Genomic DNA, 18258 nt, shown 5'->3' with positions numbered 1-18258 from the left:
GTTTTCTTGTTGTCTTATTGTAACTTATTACACGTAATTACCAATTTAGTGTTCTTGTTATATTATTGTACCGTATATATCATGAAGCTGATATAAAGGACACTATATAAAACAGTTTGTTATAATAAGTACTTCTATTATAATGTACCCATTTATAGAGGTGGGAAATTTTTATTGTATCAATGCAGGGCAAGTAGCTCCTTCAACGGCGCTACAGCAGGAGTGGGAATTTAAAAGTGGCTCCGGGGATCGGGCTCTAACCACTATACCACCCAGTGGCCGCAAGAACAAGTAATGACAGAAGAGCCGATGAAATGGTCCTGAAGGTGAAGAACTGCAAGAAAAGCCTGGATGGGCCTATTTCAAGAGTCTATTAATGGAGACCTTGAAGGCTTGTTAGAATGACATGAAGTGGAAGGTTTAGTGATGTCCCCAGACCGGTGGCCAGTAATCCCTACTCCATCCATAAATACGCCCCACCCGAGCTCCCCTTCACCCATACCATACTTCAGACACAGTTGAGCTCCACAAAAGGCAAGAAAAAAGAGTTAATGCTCCTGAGTGACAGCTTTATGATGAGGTGAGTGTCAATGAGACACTATCCCACGCTTAAAACCTCCGCACTTGTACAGCTGAGAAAGGGGCGCCGCTTGCAGCCCTATGCAGATATCTGCCACGGCGGAATTTGCTCAACTGAAGCAGGCAGCTGCATCCTGGACGTTTTCAAGACACAGGTCTGAGAACAGACAAACACAGACAAACACACCCCCTCCTCTGCCATCAGTGTTTGGGGCTTCCCTCAAGCTGTGCAGGCAGGCGATCTTGTAGGAAGCCTTTAATTAGCACTTTTGTGCCCCTCCCTCCCATTTACACACACACATCCCTGACCCCCCGTATCCCAGTCACTGCCTAGACCCACAAGGCTGTGGGCGGGGCTTGTGCTCACGCACGCACTCTCACACACACATACACAGCCATTCAGGAACTTGCCATGGGTGTGTTTGCTGTCACGTCCAGACCGTTGTGCAGGGTTGGGGGTGTGCAGGGGGATGACTGCAACACAGCCAGTCTGTGTGCGTAATGACCTGTAGCGGTGTGATACTCTTATGCACCCGCCTACTCGCTCAGCCCCTCGCCCCCTCCCCATCCCCATCACAAAAAAAAAAGGTGGTTCCCCCCTCCTCCACTGTACTAAGTGAATATAAAGAAGTTCAACAGGACCAGAGAGGAAAGGAGTGCACACTTGAGCTGTGTAGTGAGAAGTCAGGAGCCAACAAACTACTGACCAAAGGAGTCCTGACAGTACAAAGCAGCTGGTTTTCTGGACCTTCCTCAAGAACACCTCCACAAAACAAGAACGCAACCGGGGGGAAAAAATGCTCAATGTTTGCGTGCTGGTCCTTAGCTGGAGCCTCGTGCTTGGGGCGGGCTACAGGAAGGGCTCGGACCCACCGGGGAAGCGCCAGTACCACATCCAGAACGGCCCATGCAGTTACACTTTCCTACTGCCCGAGCAGGACAGCTGCCCCCCAGCCTACGGCGGGAACCTGGTACAGGAGGACGAGCCGGTCGTGGACGACGAGTCCATCCAGCGGCTGGAGCAGCTGGAGAACATCATGGAGAACAACACCCAGTGGCTTCTCAAGGTAGGAACACGTGAACTGAGAAGGTGTAGCGGCTAACACCTGGAGACAGGTGACTGTGGGCAGAAACGGTGTCCATGACCAGGGGTTGGGGAAGGTCTCCTGGGTACATGGCAGCACAGCTCTGACAGCACAGGTTAATGCATATTTACATTTAATTACTAACCCGGTGCTTTCCTCCAAAGCCGCTTACAATGACTGACTGACAGCAATTCATCCATTTATACAGCTGGATAAGTTTTACTGTCTCAGTTGAGGGTAAGTACTTTGCTCAAGGGTACTACATCAGGAGCAGGGATTCAAACCTGGATTCTTTGAGTGAAGCCTGCTGCTCTAACTGCTATGCCACCAGCTGTTCAAGAGAGAAAACTGACTTTTGTCCAAATAATCAATGACTGTTTTATTATACAAAAATTATGTGATATTCTCACCATGTTGTCAGTCCATTGCTAAATGACGTACTAGAAAGAAATGAACGAAAAATCACAATGCGTAATGTGGTCAGCTCATAATATAACTGTTCACTGGAGAAAAAATATATCATTGATATAATATTTAAAACATATCATTTATGTATAAATAATGGAATCTATCATTTTTTTCGACATTTTCCAAAGCAGCAGTGTAAAACATACTAAACCATTACCAAAAATATAGACATAAATTAAAGGTTTCTCTTTAATTCAGTGCGGCATGGTGGCACAGCGAATAGCGCTGCTGTCTCACAGTGCCTGGGTGTTGTGAGAGGACATGGGTTTGATCCCTGCTCAGTCTGTGTGGAGTTTGCTTGTTCTCCCTGTGTCTGTGTGGGTTTCCGATGGGTACTATGGTTTCCTCCCACAGTCCAAAGACATGCTGTTCAGGTTCCCCATAGTGTTAGTGACAGAGAGAGTGTGTTTCACTGATGTATGGATGAGTGACCCATTGTAAGTAGTGTATCTAGCAGTGTAAGTCATGGTGGTGAATAAGGTGTGTAGGCTGATAACACTACATAGAGTTCATTGGAAGTTGCTTTGGAGAAAAGTGTCTCCTAAATAAATAAATGTAATTTCATACAAGTCTCTTCAGTTGCAGTGAAGGTTGTCTTCACAGTTCTTCAGCCAGTCTAGATGGTTTGTTTGAGTGCATTCCAGATGCTTCCAAACAATGTGCTCACACTAGAGTGAAAAATTCTGGGGTACCTGTGTAGGAAGGTGTGTGCACCTCTTCCAGCTGGAAATGCGACACTCGAGAGCGCGCCACAACCCGCTATCCAAGTGTGCCGTTTTGGCAGAAGGGAGGCCGGCCGGCAGCAGAAGGCGCTGTTATAAGCCACGCCCCCATCCCGGCTGTTGAAAGAAGTCGTTTGTTATCTCTCTGCTGATTATCTTTAGGGGGGAAACCGCACACTACGACACTAACGGTGATTAACGCCGAGCAAGTGGCTGTGGGCACCGCTAATGCGGGCTTCTCCCTGAACGTCTCATTCAGAGCGGGAGCTGGAACAAGAAGCCCCATGCACCACATGGCAGTCATTCTTGGGTCCGGTCCTGCATTGAAAAGAGAGCCAAAACCCCCAACTAGGGCACCATGTTTTTACTGTTGGTCTGAATCGCATCCTCACTACACATACATTTTACATATACGTTTACTCATTTTGCTGGAGCTTTTCTCCAAAGTGACTTACACTGCTGAGCTACCTGTAACATGCAAATATTTGCTCGTTACCCTATTTTAGCATGTCAAATAACAGCAATGTAATGAACAGAAAGGTAGGGTTTGATTATGATCTTATCACTATTGTGTCCCTGATGTCTCTGTTCAAGGAGACTTCAATGAATAAATGTCTATTATTAAGGTTTTATTAATTATGGCACAGTCAAAATCTGAGTTATGAACAAATCAAATTATGTTTATACTTCCGGTCCCAGTTATGCAGGGGCAGCGGGTAGCAAAGGGTAAGTGCTACCACCCTCAAATTTAAAGGCTGAAGGTTTGAATCCCATCTACTGCTGTAGTACCCTTGAGCAAGGGATTTACCCCAATTTGCTCCAGTAAAAATAACCCAGTATAACCAGGTAAATAATTGTAAATACAGTAAACTGCTTCACAGAAAAGTGTCAGGTAGACGAATAAATGTAAGGGTATTTAAATTGAGGACCCAGATGGATACTTTGACACTTTTCTCCTAGGTGAGGTTTTACACTATAAGGTTTGTACATTAATAATTTACTGTTCACTCATTTATACAGCCGGGTAATTTTTTGACTATATAATTTCACGGGGATTCAAACTGCAGTCCTTCATCTGCAAGGCAACGGCTCTCACCACTAACCACGATGCTACCAATTGGCAGAAAAAATGTTTTTGTCTACCCGTATCTGCAGCATCAAATGTGCATGGGAAAACTGCAAAATGATTATGAGAATATATGCTGAGTTTTTTCTGCAAAATTTACACGATAAGACTGAAGTTGCAAGCTTCTCCCTCTTCCACTGGGGAAAGAGCCTAGATATGCACCCGGCCTGTTCAAAGAGTGAAGGGGTTAGCTGAGGATCAAGCGCGTCATCCAAAAAGGGACCTTCCTTCCCAGGGTTCTTGGTGGCCCGGTAAATGCGGTAATGGCAGAACCCCGACTACAAGGGCAAACTCTCCCTCGCAAACTGACAAGCCCAAGAGGCACAAACAGGAGACGAAGTCTGCACACAGGTACCGGAGAAGGGGCGATGCACGGAGGCCCCTTCCAGCTGCAGCACCCCCCATCCCCCAACCCCCCCCAAGCTCCCGCTAATCTATTCATCCTCCCCTGGGCCTGATTAATGGCAGGGGGGCCACGGGGTGCTGACAGAACAGGGATAAATCACAGCGGGATCAGATGACTCGCACCTCTTAAAAGCCCAGGCTGGGCCACGGGAGCGGCCTCCCATTTGTGAAGCAATCCCTTTCACGGGTTTCGGGACACGACCAACGAATCTGCGGGCCACCCTTTGCTCAGAAGGTGACCAGCTGGCCAGCATCTCGAGTTTTATTTTTTTTTTGCGTGTCTGTGTGTGTTGTTTCAAATAGTTCAAGTTTGCACCATTATGCTAATTAACCTGGAAAAGGAGCAAGGAGTCCAGTTTCATTTACTTCAAACTGAATTAAAGGCTATTCAAACCATGGCAGTTTTTCAGCAGTGAAAAGTACAGCTATTTTTTGCCGCCACAATGATTTTCTCTTCACTAAATGAACTTCTCATAGCTTTAGACACGGTTTGTACTCTGTCCACGTCAAAGGGATGCTCTAATGGACTTTTCCAGAATTAGTTACCTAAAAGAGGAAAAAAAAGTGTTGTCACATAGGAAAAGACACCTGTAAAGCTCTCAGCACTGACAAATCACCACGTCATTAGACTGACGCTACTGGAATCATAGTCATAATTACTAGGAGACAGCAACAGGTTGATCATTCTGACTGAATTATGTAAACAAGGAATACGATGCTTCTACTTCACTAAACGGCAATTTGTCAGATGTTGAGCGCTGATTGTTACATGTGGTCCCCCCACTGGACTTCATATGTTGCACCTACACGTACAAACTAAATGGCAGCAGCAAAGAATTTCACATTCTGAAAACTGAATAAATCATGCCGCAATATATACAGAAATATAACTGTCATGGACAAAGGCATTAGCTAACTAGTTAGCTTACTGACTAAATAAAATAAATAAATACAAGGGAAAATAAAAAATTATCCGCTATAAGCTGTACCCAAAACATCTATTACTGTAGACACGTTTTGACTTACCCTTATAAAACTGAACTAAAAGTAAATTCTTCTGAGAATCTTTCAGAACATGTCTGTTCAGGAACTCAGAAGCAAAAGGGGAAATGTGATAACACTACGAGTCCATATTCATATCCTTGGTGTGCTATATTCCCAACTTCAATAGATGGAATCAGTCAAATGTTTTTCAAAAAAAAAAAAAAACATTGCTTTCATTTTCCTGAACAAAACTGAAGAAAAATTAATGAAAAAGAATCACCATTGTGGAATAAAATATTTTTTCAATGAAAACTAGGTTTCATTTGTAACTCTAGCATAAATCCTGTGGGATTCATAGGTCTTGTTTCAGGACTCATTATCGGAACTATCGGAATGATGTCTCTTCCTCCTACCGGGCCCATAAAAGTCAAGGATGTGGGGGGAGGGGGGTGTTTCCATAAACTGGCCAACATCTTAATGTAATAAGACATTTTAATGTGAAAATCCGTACTTTACATTGGCCAGAGATCAGTACCGGGGTGGGGTGAAGCTGGTCGGGGTTCGATAGCGTGCCAGCGGAACCAAGTGCCGGCTCGGACATCGCACTCCAGGAAAAACACCCAAAGACAAAACAAGCCGTGCCGTATCAGCTGGTGGAGTAAACAGCTGATTAGATTAGTTTGCCATCAATGGAACGACCTGCTCGCAGGGATGAAGACGTATTTTCCCACTGCCCCCACGTGCCAGCAGATGTGAGAAAACAAACTGTGTGGACATCCACAAAGGAAGATAAACAACATTAGGGCTAATTGGGGCCATTCTGCTTGTTGACACTCTCATAGTGTCACTGCGCAGAGGTCATCGATCACGTAGAGGCGCTTCAGCCACTCACACTCTCACCGTCGATAGTTACACATCTTCATTAATTTGTTGTTGATCGAATACTTAAATGTTAAGCGATTCACAGTTTTTTCGAACAGGAGCAATCTAGGGAAAGGTTCAGTTTTGTAAATCCTGGCATTAGATCAGACGCTAAGCGCATGGGTGAAGTCCACAAACAGGACACAATCTGCATTTGAGCAAACAGCACATCCTTTACAACTAGTGGTGTCACGTTTAGTGTCGTATTGTCTTCCCCGCTTTGGATTTGGCATGGAACACGCGTCCGCAGTAAAGGATGCAACTTGTCACTCATTGCCCTATCCTGTTTGTTAGCCTTTTGGCTTTCACGCCATCGGAGGAACTGGGCGCAGGAAAGAGGGATCTGCGACTTGACAGCTCGCTCAGGGCTGATCTCACCGACTTCAGCATATGACACGAACGGGCCACGCATCCGTGGGCTGATCGGAACCGCAGCGCCCAAAGACGGAATTGTGAAACCGAAGTGGGGAGAAGGCTAAGGGAAAATGTCACAGGTCTCTGACATTTCTGTCCTCTCCTCCCCCCCACCTCTGACAAACAGCAGAAGACTTTTAGGACTTCCTGCTCCAGACCTTCAGAGGCCAAACTTATAAAGCAAACAATTTCGAAAAAGAAATGTATGTACTGTCTGAGAACAACTCCCCTGGCTTCCATCTCTCATAAGAATTTCAGGGCTGAGGCACTAAAAATGTCAGCGCATCGATACAGTGCCAAATGTTTTCATGGTTTCCAAGTAGTATAAAAGTCGGAAGAGGCATTCATTGCCGTGGACCAAAGAGGTGGACAAAGATTCTAAAAATACTAACCTGACAAACATGTCACTTCCGTAGAAGAAACATGACTGAACAAAATAAAGTATTATACCGACCTCAGCACCTTCACTTCCCCATAATTACCTGTTTCTTCCCAAAACCACTACAGCATAACACTTACCGTTGTTTTTTAAGATTATGATTTCAGATATGCTGACTGGAAATAAAAGTATGCAGTTAAACATAACTATTAGCTTTAAAACAACTGGCACTGTTTCAATCGACATTTACTTATAACACATTTAAAAGCAGTTGTTTTTGGCACTGACTATTCCAAATAACCCACAGCTATTCAGAGTTAAAATGTGTAACTGTAGTATTCTCCAGAGTTGTAGAATACTGGAGTCAGATAAACACCCCAGCTTTTTCAAAGCTACCTCACTGAATACATTTCGTTCCAGTCGGTGCTATAATAATGATAATAATAATAATAATAACTGATTGTCATCAGGAACTGATAAAATACTGTACTCCACATGTCAAGTATGATCACCAAGGATGGGTTCTTATAGCAGCTACCATACCACATGTGGTTTCTGCCTTGCATTCAAAAGACCTAGGTTCGAACCTCTGTCTGCACTGTTAGGCCAACATCACAGCAGAACTACATAAGAACTTTTCAGGGCAGCAGGTAGCAGAGTGGTTAGGTCTGTCACCTCCAAATCTGAAGGTTCCCAGATTTGAATCCCATTCCCCTTTAGTACCCCAAGTAAGGTTCTTACTCTGAATAGCTAAGGTAAAAAAATGATCCAACTATATAAACTGTTAAATCATTCTAAGCAGCTTAACATTGTGAATTCCTCTGGGTAAAAGTCAAATGAATTACTAAATAATATCAATAATAGGGATGGAATATTTAAACCGTGCCATTAGGTGATGAAAACAAATGTCTATTCTAAATTTAATTTTTTCAGATGTTCACAACACACCAGACAATACTTAAAACCTTACTTTCCAACTTTACAGTCTATAGATGCCTGTAGTTGGTAGACGACTTTAAATTCTTCTGTGTTTGAAACTCTCCCATTGTGCTACAAGAGTGAACATTGTTTTCCTGTTAGAACTGCATAGCAAATTTTTCACACCTTTTTTCTTCCCATAGTAGACATACATAAAAAATAGCCCCATAAAAAGGGATACGCCTATTTTATGCACTTCTGAGTAACTTTTTATCTTCTTATCTGAGCCTAAGAACAGATTACACAAACATGAGTCATTTATATCTTCAGAAAACAAACCTTGTGTCTACAGCGCGATTGGGTCATGTCGAAGATGTATGGCCCCGATACGGCTGGCAGAGCTGTGCCAGTTAAAGTTAACTCACAATGCCTTAAGAAAGGACATTGTTTCCATTGGTGTGACTAGAATAACCAGAAAAAAATGACTGCAACACATGATATAAACACGATAGAAACAACAGTGGTCTGCCTATGGCTTCATGGCTGAAAAGCTGCATGTATAGAAAAGCTGTCAGCAGCAGAGCTGTGACAAGTTCGCGCACAGACGCGCGCGCACACACACGCAGAGGGCTCCATGTGTCTGCATGTTGGCGGAGCCCTTCGAAAGCACACTTGAACTCGGCCTTGAGTCACCAGAGCCAAAATGGTATTTTTAGGAGCTCAAACTTTTCGTGGTCCCTCTGAGAGGTTGTCTGTCCGCCGCTGCCATCGGCCGTCTTTGGCTTCAGCACAACTGCAGTTCCCACTGAAAAACGAGGTTAATGGAGCCCTGGATGTTACAGCAGGAGAATAAAATACGACTAAAACTCGGCAGCGTTCCACACACCTTCTGCGGAACATCAATAAACTAAACTCCATCCCGTGTCCAGTTTCCCAGCTGTGGTCCAGCTCGCCTCGCTGATTCGGCTCTGTCCCCTTCTGTTTTGCTACAGCTGGAGAACTACATTCAGGAGAACATGAAGCACGAGATGGTCCATATTCAGCAGACGGCTGTGCACAACCACACAGCGGCCATGATTGAGTTCGGCACGAACCTGCTGAGCCAGACTGCGGAGCAGACCAGGAAGCTCTCCAGTGTGGAGGCCCAGGTAACGGCAACTTCACCCCTTCTGCCCAAATGATGCACACGCAAACAGGCTACATCGATACAGTAACACTAACTAGCACACATATAAATGTCTATCAAATTTTAAGAACAGAGTTTTGCATGTACAAAACTTGAAATGTGAATGACGAAAACTGTTATTAAACCGAGACTCTTAACCTTTTCTAAGTCAGAGCCAAAAAACTAAGAGCTTCCTGTTAAAATGTTCAAAAATAAATTTGGAGAAAATATTGCACAGAATTTACTTCACTGAAAACTGTTTACCTTCACTTAGAATTATTGTCAGAGAGAAACAGCTTAGTAAAATTCTTATTTTACTTTCGAAAATCAGTGTCCTTTTAAAAGCAACCCTGTCCTTCACGGACCCCCCTGAAGCCCATTCCCAAAGCCCTGAGGGTCCCTGGGATTTATAATTACAATAGAGGTATAATAATTAGTCATATATTAAAGAGACAAAAAAAATTAGCAGTACTCAGTGGAGTTACACATATATACTGGGGGGACACGCTGGACTTGTCTGGACAGCGAGAGGACACAACTACGGGGTCATGGACGTCGTGCTCATTTCGCAATTTTTAACAGGACAGAACAAGTGTTTTCACTTGATCCATTTCCAAGTTACTGACATCTGAAAAGAAAAAAAAAACTATTTCCTGTTATTACCGGTGTCGTTTACCTCAAACTGAAAAGGTACAGCTGACTATTTCCTGTTATTACTGGTATTGTTCTGCTCAAACTGCATCAGTTCTTTACAGTCAGGGTCTCCCAGATGAAGTAAATTACGCGTATAAATTCAAATAAACATATTTGTAAGGGCTTTTTTCTTTGCCAACTTGAGTTTTTCTGTAGAGGAAACAAGATGTAAACCTCAGTGGTAAAGGCTGTCACCCAATCACGCCCAGAACCCATTCATATATTTCTAATACGCATTTGCTCTCGGAATACACTGAATGTTTTCATCAGGATCTGCCCTGCTATGAAGAGCAGACCTTTCACTTTGGTCATCGTCACTCTTAAATTCTGCTGGACAGTTCATGGGGTTAATATCTAAGGGCCCTTGAGACGTTCTCCTGGTAGAAGCCAGAACCGAAGGAGCACTTGAGCTGCTCATTCGGACCTGGAAGAACGAGACCAGAACGGAGCGGTTCTACCAAACTCCCTAGCGCTTTCCATCACCGACTGCAGCAGATCACAAAGACCTGCAGTTAACCATCAAATTGATTCTGTTAAGCATTAAAAACGCCAGTTATTTCTCCTGAAGAGGTCTGACAAACAACTAACACTCTTCGTAAATCCAAACCCAAGATTACACTCGATGGTCTTCATATAATAAGCATAGACTTGATTAAACTAAGATGAATCCTTAAAAATCAAAATTTTTTCTTTTTCTTTTGTCTAATGACAGAAGATAAGCATTGCTCTTGTTTTTCCTTTTTAAAAAATTAACATTATATTTAAGCTTAAACAGTTCAGAAAGAAAATCAACGTTTCCTTTGCGTTGTCATTTTTAGGTCATAAATCAAACTACAAGACTGGAACTTCAGTTGCTGGAAAATTCCCTGTCAACAAACAAACTGGAGAAGCAGATTCTTCTCCAAACAAATGAAATAAGCAAACTGAACGAAAAGAACAGGTAAGATAAGAGGGCTGAGTGAATTTCTCTTTAAAAATGCTTGTTATGCATCCATACTTTAAAAGTCCCATTAAATCATAATGCAGATACTACACGTACAGAGTTCTAAGAAAAACAACTCCAGCTTACTGGAATGGACTGGGATTCAACTCAGGTTCAAGACAGTTAATTATGATCTATTTAACATTATCAAGGCCTGAGGAGTTAGTCATGAGAAATATTTGACTGCTAAGCGAAACTTTAACACACATGCACAAGTATTGCATACAAACATGGGATGACATCGAATGAGAGTTTGTATTCGTTTTGATCAACCCACTTACCATGAGCATAGTAAAAGCTACCCTGCTGTATAAATGGCTAAATCAGTGTCAATAGCTCAACATTGTAAGTCATTTTGGAGAGAAATATCAGCTAGATAAATACATGTAAACAAATAGTTTCACGTTATGTATTTTGAAGAATGGTTCTTTGTGGTATTAAGTATTTTTGAAAAGTTATAACTATACATTTATCAGAAGTACTACAGCAGGACATGTGATTTGAAGATGGGATTGAGAGGAAGGTGGCAACTTTAAACACCGCACAACCTGTTACCCCATTTAGAGAGCCAGTAATGTAGCTCCAAAAAAGGATTCTATAAATATACCTTAATTCACAGAACTTTATAAACATTGCACTTTTTGGCAATTTTCAGCCTGTAGCACAGTAGGTTTCCCAGCTCTCTACAAAATAACATCAGTCCTGAGGGATGTGGCAAAATGAAGGAAACTAAATGCTTAGGTAGAACAAACAGTGAGCCTGATGAGCGGCCCAGCAGGATAGAGGATCCCTGGTGTGAAAATCCAAAGGGTCTGCGGGACCCCCCGTCCACAGATAGGTCATCCTCTCACACCAAGAGGAGGGAAGGTTGCAGAGGAAATGGTTGGCGAGACGTCTGTAATTCTTTCCCGCATCCCCAGTTTCCTGGAGCGGCGGGTGGAGGACATGGAGGGCCAGCGGCAAGCGGAGCTCAAGGCCCTTCGGGAGCAGGAGGAGCAGCTCCAGGAGCTGTTGCGCCAGCAGACAACCGTCATCGAGGACCTGGAGCAACGGCTCCTAGGCGCCACCGCAAACAACTCGGCCCTGCAGCGGCAGCAGCAAGACCTGCTGGAGACTGTCAACAGCTTAATGGCCACCATCACCGTGGTCCCCAGTGAGTGCCAAGCAGCAGAGTAGATTTATAGGTCTTCCCCCACTGGTGCTGCTTTCCAGACATGGCTTTCTGCCAAGCCTGAGATTCAGTGCCAAGCCGAGCATCTTGGTTCACAAGCAGCTCTTACTTCACCAATGCAGAGAGACAGAATTATTGAACAGGCTTTTTCTTGAACCCTACTATTAATGACTAATGGGTTATTTTTTACTTACTGTACTTGCTGCTTATTCACATAAAGGCAATGGAAAATTTACTCCACTAGTCTCCTTGGTGGAGACTAGTTGTGTTCACTATGAGTTTGGTTAACAAGTTTGACCAAGAATTGAGGCAACATGCCTTTCTTGTTGTTCTGCAGCAGATCCCAGAAATGTAGGACACTTGTGTCTTGCTTCACTTTCACTCTTCAGCCTAGTTTGTGCAGTATAAGTACTGCCCAGGTCACCCACCTGTACGTGCACTTTTGAGTCGTACTCTACAGTAAATATGTGTGTGGGTTGAATGGTAGGAAGGATACAGATCCAAGAAATGCATTGAACTCGTTTTGGCTTTAGATATTCAAAAGAGACCTGTAAGAACGAAATGCACACTTCTGAGGAAATGACTGAGCCGAACTGTTAAACGTTTGGCCAGCTGCAGGAATAATGAGCAATTTGCTTCTGCAGAAACGGCCGCCTTGACTCAGGAAGCCCAAACCCTCTACAAAGACTGCGCAGCTGTCTACAAGGCAGGAAAGACCCAGAGTGGGGTCTACTCACTGACCCTGGCCAACACGACGCAGCAGATAAAGGTAGGACTTGCCCTGCTTCCACAAACATCTCATAAGTTCAGCCAACTCAACGCAGCCCTGGTGAGAAAAGGCAGTGTTAGCACAGCCACAGAAATGGATGAGAAATGGAGTTAGACAATGCTCTTCTATGTCTGGTTCATGGGCAATCGTCAGTACAACTTTGCACATAAAATCACCTCCTTGGTGACATAAAGGGATTTAATTTAAGAGTGGCCAGTCTGAACGGCCAAAGAGACCAGACACTTTTGTGGGATTCAGAGAAAGCAAATAAGATGTTCTTTGCCAGTCGCCTTTCTACATGCCCTCGTGAAGACTTTTGTCTCCTAGGATACCTTTGAGGGGCTAAACGCTGGATTCAGTCAATTCAGATTTTCAGCCTTTCCAAAAACACAACTTTACACTTCTCTTGCTGTACATATATTTGAATAAACCCAGTGATCAAAAATTAAACATGAAAGTGATGGCTGAGGAAGGGAATGCTCTTACACCAACTTGTTTCATCCAGGCTTACTGTGACATGGAGACCGAGGGAGGCGGATGGACTGTAATTCAGAAACGCTTCAACGGTCGCGTTGATTTTCACCGTACGTGGAAGGATTACAAACTGGTAAAGAAATCTCAGTGCTTTCGTCTCATCACAGATGCTCTTTACAAAACAGATGAACTCAGGCCAGCAGAGGTCAAACATTGATTAATACTTATTCATTTGCTCGACAATGCAGACTGAAGAAGTTCCAGTTAAAAAGCTGGAAACTGTTGCACATGACCAGCATCTTAACCACTTCTTCAAATGATCCTGCATATCATCATCTGATAAATTACGTGACCTATCCTCCATAGGACATTTCTCAAAAACTGAAACACTACATATGGACACTGAATTCTTATAATTACTTTTTCTCCGGCTGTTAGGGTTTTGGAGACCCCACGGGGGAATACTGGCTGGGGAATGAATTTGTGTCCCGGCTCACAATTCAGCAACCATATATCCTACGGATACAGCTGAAAGACTGGGAGGGAAATTCTGCATTCTCCCAATATGACGAGTTCTCCTTAAACACTGAAGCCCAGAACTACAGGTAAGATCTCAGCCCTTGATACTTTAACAGGTTGAACCAGGTGATGTCATTTCTACAAACACACAACCTCTTAAACTGAATCCGCTGGTCAGTTAATCACACAAAAGGTACAGGTACACCATCTTACTGAACGTATCTAACATATCGTTAGAAAACAAATCATTTCGACTTCTAACGGCACCTGATTTCAGTTCTGTGTCAACAGTAAAGTGTGAGCCGTGTTTTTAAAAGTCATAGCCTATATACTAAGATTCAATTACTAGCATACAAAAAGGTAAGAACAAAGTAATGGGGTACACTGCTGTCAGGGATCCAAAACAAATATTTTTCCATTTGGAAACAGTTGAGATCTTTGAACCCGGAGAAAAGGGAAGGGAAAATTGGTAGTGTGGGTCGTTGAGTTTGATGTTTAGTTGATCGCCAAGCTTGGCATTTCTGGTGCCAATGTTCGTTACCAATTGGGCTAACATCGTGAGTGCAGCTGAAGTGAAGAGGGTGAAAGTGGGAGGAGGGTGTTTATATATTAAGTGACCCTCATCGATGGACTGTTGTGATTAGTTGACTGGCTCATGAATGGCCTTGACCCGTGGCTGTTAACCTTTGTGGTGTTTTGTTTGTGTTCAACATAAACACCTTGCTCCCCCTCCCCTTTTTCACTTTCTACATGCTAACAACATTACCTTGACAGGTAACCAATCATCACACCAAAAACGCCAGACTTTGTGATCAATTAATCATCAGGCTCAACTCATAGATCACCTTCTTCTGAGAGGGTGGATATGGACAGAAAGTTCTTTCATAAACTCAAAGTACATGATGAACATGACAAAGAGTCCTGCAGCTCATAAAGGAAGAAAAATATCAGTTCTTTTCTGTAGCTGTTACTGCAGAAGTGAAACTAATGGTTGGAAAAACTTTCTAAAAGGGCCTTTAGCACCAGTGACATCTGTTATCTGTGTGACTCTTTACGTCATTTACTAGAGAATCCTCTACTGATTTCCTATTTATGTCCTAGTTGTAAACTTTGCAAACCCGGTGGAACTGGCATACCTTTATTACCTGTTATTCATTTTCTGCACTTTTTATTTGTCCTTTTCCCAGCAACTGTGGTTATGGATTTCCTCCACACATTGTTGTTTTTTTTTTCCCCCTCCCTTTCACATCGTACAGGATACACCTTAAAGGCTACAGTGGAACGGCAGGCAAAATCAGTAGCCTTGGTCAGCCAGGAAGTGATTTTAGCACAAAGGATGCGGACAATGACAAGTGTGTTTGCAAATGTTCACAGTTGACCACCGGAGGTAAGAGCCACTATGCTAAGTCCATCCCTTTCTCTCGCCCTCCTGTTTCTTCTGCTGTACTTTCTTCATTAAGTTGATAATCCCTGCTAACGTTTTGTACCGGAGTGCTCAGCCAGCACTCCAAATAATCTGAAATCCCTCCTTGTGACGGCACTTGGCACTTGCCCCAGAAAGTTGAAAACAGCCCTTTTTTTTTTGGTCGCTGGTTCAGGGCTTTCTTACAGAAATTAGCTTTAAGTTAATCACTGAGTGGCTCACTTGAGAATTGTGGGTTTGGGCCGGGGAGGTGACATTAATAGCCTGGGAACGAATGGCAATTCTTGGAGGGAGGGGAGTTATCCCAGGGACATGCCAGTGATGGCCCTTGGGGACTCCTCATATTTCTCCCCCTTGGCCACTCTGGCTCCAGGGGCCCTGACCGCAGTAATAAGGGTACAAGGTTCCCCACCCTCAGCAGCAGGTCCGACCTCTCTGGCCAGTCAAGCAGGCATCTCCATTCCCCAGGGAATCACTGAGAACGGACATGTGTGTGGTATGCTACACATGTGGAACAATGTGAGGGATGAGGAAGGCTTGTTTAAATTCCTCTCCTAGTCATATCAAAGATGCCTTGCAATCTAAAAGGGGAACACAGAGCCATTATACAGACCCCCTTGCAGAGATATGATAAAGAAATTTGTAAAGAAAGAAAGGCTATTATTCTGTGTTCTTGCACAGAAAGATTACATAACCTGTGAGCTCAACCCTTCATTAGTTTAGCATTCCAGGGACTGACAGTGAGCCGATTTAATCCGTTTATCACCCCAACTCTTTAGTACACCTTCAAAAAGACATTGAGACGTTCCTTTTAACATATTTTTTTTCCTCGGTAGGCTGGTGGTTTGATGCCTGCGGTCCCTCCAACCTCAATGGGATCTATTACCAGTTGGGCCAAAACACGAACCGCTTCAACGGAATCAAGTGGTACTACTGGAGAGGTTCAGGCTACTCGCTGAAAGCGACCAACATGATGATCAGGCCAGTGGACTTCTGAGGCACCGGTGGGCCTTTTTCTCCCAACAAGGCTCTGGGACACTGAGGAATGGCGAAGGCTCCCAAATCTCAGGCTCTAGTGACTCAAATTGTCATCCTGAGAGGAATTTTACTTTGCTTCCACAAAGTGCTTACTGTCACTAGGAAGTGCAGCGCCTGTTGAGGATGGAGTCTCCATCTACGTTTGTTACTTGCTGGAGAGTGTAGGATGGAAAACACGGACTTAAAGCCCCAGACTGAGGTTCTGGAACATGATATCGTTTGCCTTTCCTTCTGGCATGGTTTGAAAAGTTGGTTCTTTGGCAGGAAAGCAACGAATTCTCAATGATGCCAAATGATACTTGGACAGCTCTTGCCGCAGCTGAGAGGGATTGAACATTATGTCGATAGGGGACACACCTACAAAGGGCTACACTGGTCTCAATTCGAAATTCTCTTATTTATATGTAACTGGAATCGTGGATTTTTTTCTTTTTTTTAAAACCAAATCTCTGGAGCCTTAAGCGAAGTGCTCTATACTAAGCACATCTAACCTGAAAGATGTAGCAAAACACGCATCTGCTCAGTTGCAACAAACCTGGACAAACAAATCATCTGGTATGGTGAGATTCTAGGTTTGTATCTATAACTAATGTGTTGCTCAATATATACATTTATATTAAGCACCTAGGTTGCCAGTTTTGATAAAAATAAAACAAATGAAACAGGAGTCAGCCAAGATCAATGAGGACTGCAGTAAAATATTAGCTTTTGCACACAGTTATCTGCAAAACATCCAAAGTTGCTGGAGACAATATTCTGCTTTTGTCTGTTACTAAGTGCAACTGTCAAAATAGATACATTTTAAGAAAATACACATAATAGTTATTGAACAAAAAATGTCCAAAGAGACATCACTCTTTGATAATCATGTAATAATGTAATTTTGCTGTGCATTAACTGTGACAAAGATATGTTGAGTAAGCAGAAAGTCTGTGATGGCAAACTTTTAGATTCCTTCTCTGAAAGCAGCTACATTTTCCTTTTGCAATGATGTGAGATGAGAAAAAGTATTAAATGTAATGTTTTAATGTATTTTTTAATGCATTTCACTCAGCAAGGAAAGTGAACCTCTGGAATAATAAACCTCAAGGTTCAAAGAAAATATGCTGTATTTGGTTTTGAATAACTGTCTGCCCCCTATGAGAAATTTATCTCTAAACTTTAAATTCATATTTTAGGCATGTAGTCTGGGGTTTAAAAAAGAAACTACATACTTATAAAGAAATACTGTATAACTTACATTACAAAACATGTTATGCATTTTCTTATATTGGAAAATGTATTTAGATAATATAACCTTTTTTTTTTTTTTTTTGCTGGATTTAAATTAACAGGCATTTGACACATTATCTTTTGATGAAATCCCAGTATCAACTAAATCCAAATAAATCAAACTGTAAAATTTTTACTACATTATAAACTTCAATAATGACTATGGTGAATGGTCACAGGAGGACAGGAAATTACAAAAATAACATGAAGTACTGTTTTTCCTTTTCCCAACAAACAATATTCTGCTAAATCAGATGACACCACATGTCCACCAGCACTCATTAACAGTCCAAACACTGTACTGCCTAGTATGAGCAGCAAATCGCTCTTTACAGAACCACTGCTCTATGGAGAACAGGCTGAGTACCATAAAGTGCCGCTTCCAATGCTTCCACCATGCGTAGGACAAACAGGAACTCAACTCAGAGACCTTCAATGCCTTTTACTTTCGCCCCGGAGGGAAACTGCACAAAGGGTGCGCTTAAAGCAAAGCCGTGGGCAGCAGCGAGTGGGCGGCACAAACAAGGCCCCCGCAGTCAACCTGTAGGGAGCCCCGTTCACAAAGGTCAGGCTCTTTAGTATTAAATAAAAAGCGACATGACTCCCCTCCCTGGCTCAGCCTTGATGTGCTGGCTAAAGGAGTCCAGTGACACAGCTTTGATGGCTCCTGCAAGGACCCACAGTGTGTTGTTATTCCAGAGAACGCAAAGTGGACGCACGACAAAAAAGTACTTCTAAATCCCCCAGCTGT

The 18258-nt window shown here is 43.1% G+C and overlaps 2 protein-coding genes across 4 annotated transcripts in view; one reads left to right on the top strand and one right to left on the bottom strand.

The window, feature by feature from the left end:
- Window positions 1–18258, bottom strand: part of mcph1 (microcephalin 1) — a 43444-nt gene that overhangs the window by 10337 nt on the left and 14849 nt on the right. The gene's annotated exons all lie outside the window — the stretch shown is intronic.
- On the top strand, window positions 1244–17198 carry angpt2a (angiopoietin 2a). Its single transcript, XM_018749237.2, has 9 exons — window positions 1244–1646; window positions 8994–9149; window positions 10678–10799; window positions 11762–11994; window positions 12657–12781; window positions 13287–13388; window positions 13694–13860; window positions 15031–15161; window positions 16034–17198. The coding sequence occupies exons 1-9, from the start codon at window positions 1377–1379 to the stop codon at window positions 16192–16194; spliced, it is 1467 nt and encodes a 488-aa protein (XP_018604753.2). The 5' UTR covers window positions 1244–1376; the 3' UTR covers window positions 16195–17198.

The sequence above is a fragment of the Scleropages formosus genome, chromosome 4 (genome assembly GCF_900964775.1).
Source record: "Scleropages formosus chromosome 4, fSclFor1.1, whole genome shotgun sequence".
NCBI classification, from domain to species: Eukaryota; Metazoa; Chordata; class Actinopteri; order Osteoglossiformes; family Osteoglossidae; genus Scleropages; species Scleropages formosus.
The sequence above is the reverse complement of the archived record's forward strand: the minus strand, read 5'-3'. Positions and strand labels throughout refer to the sequence as shown.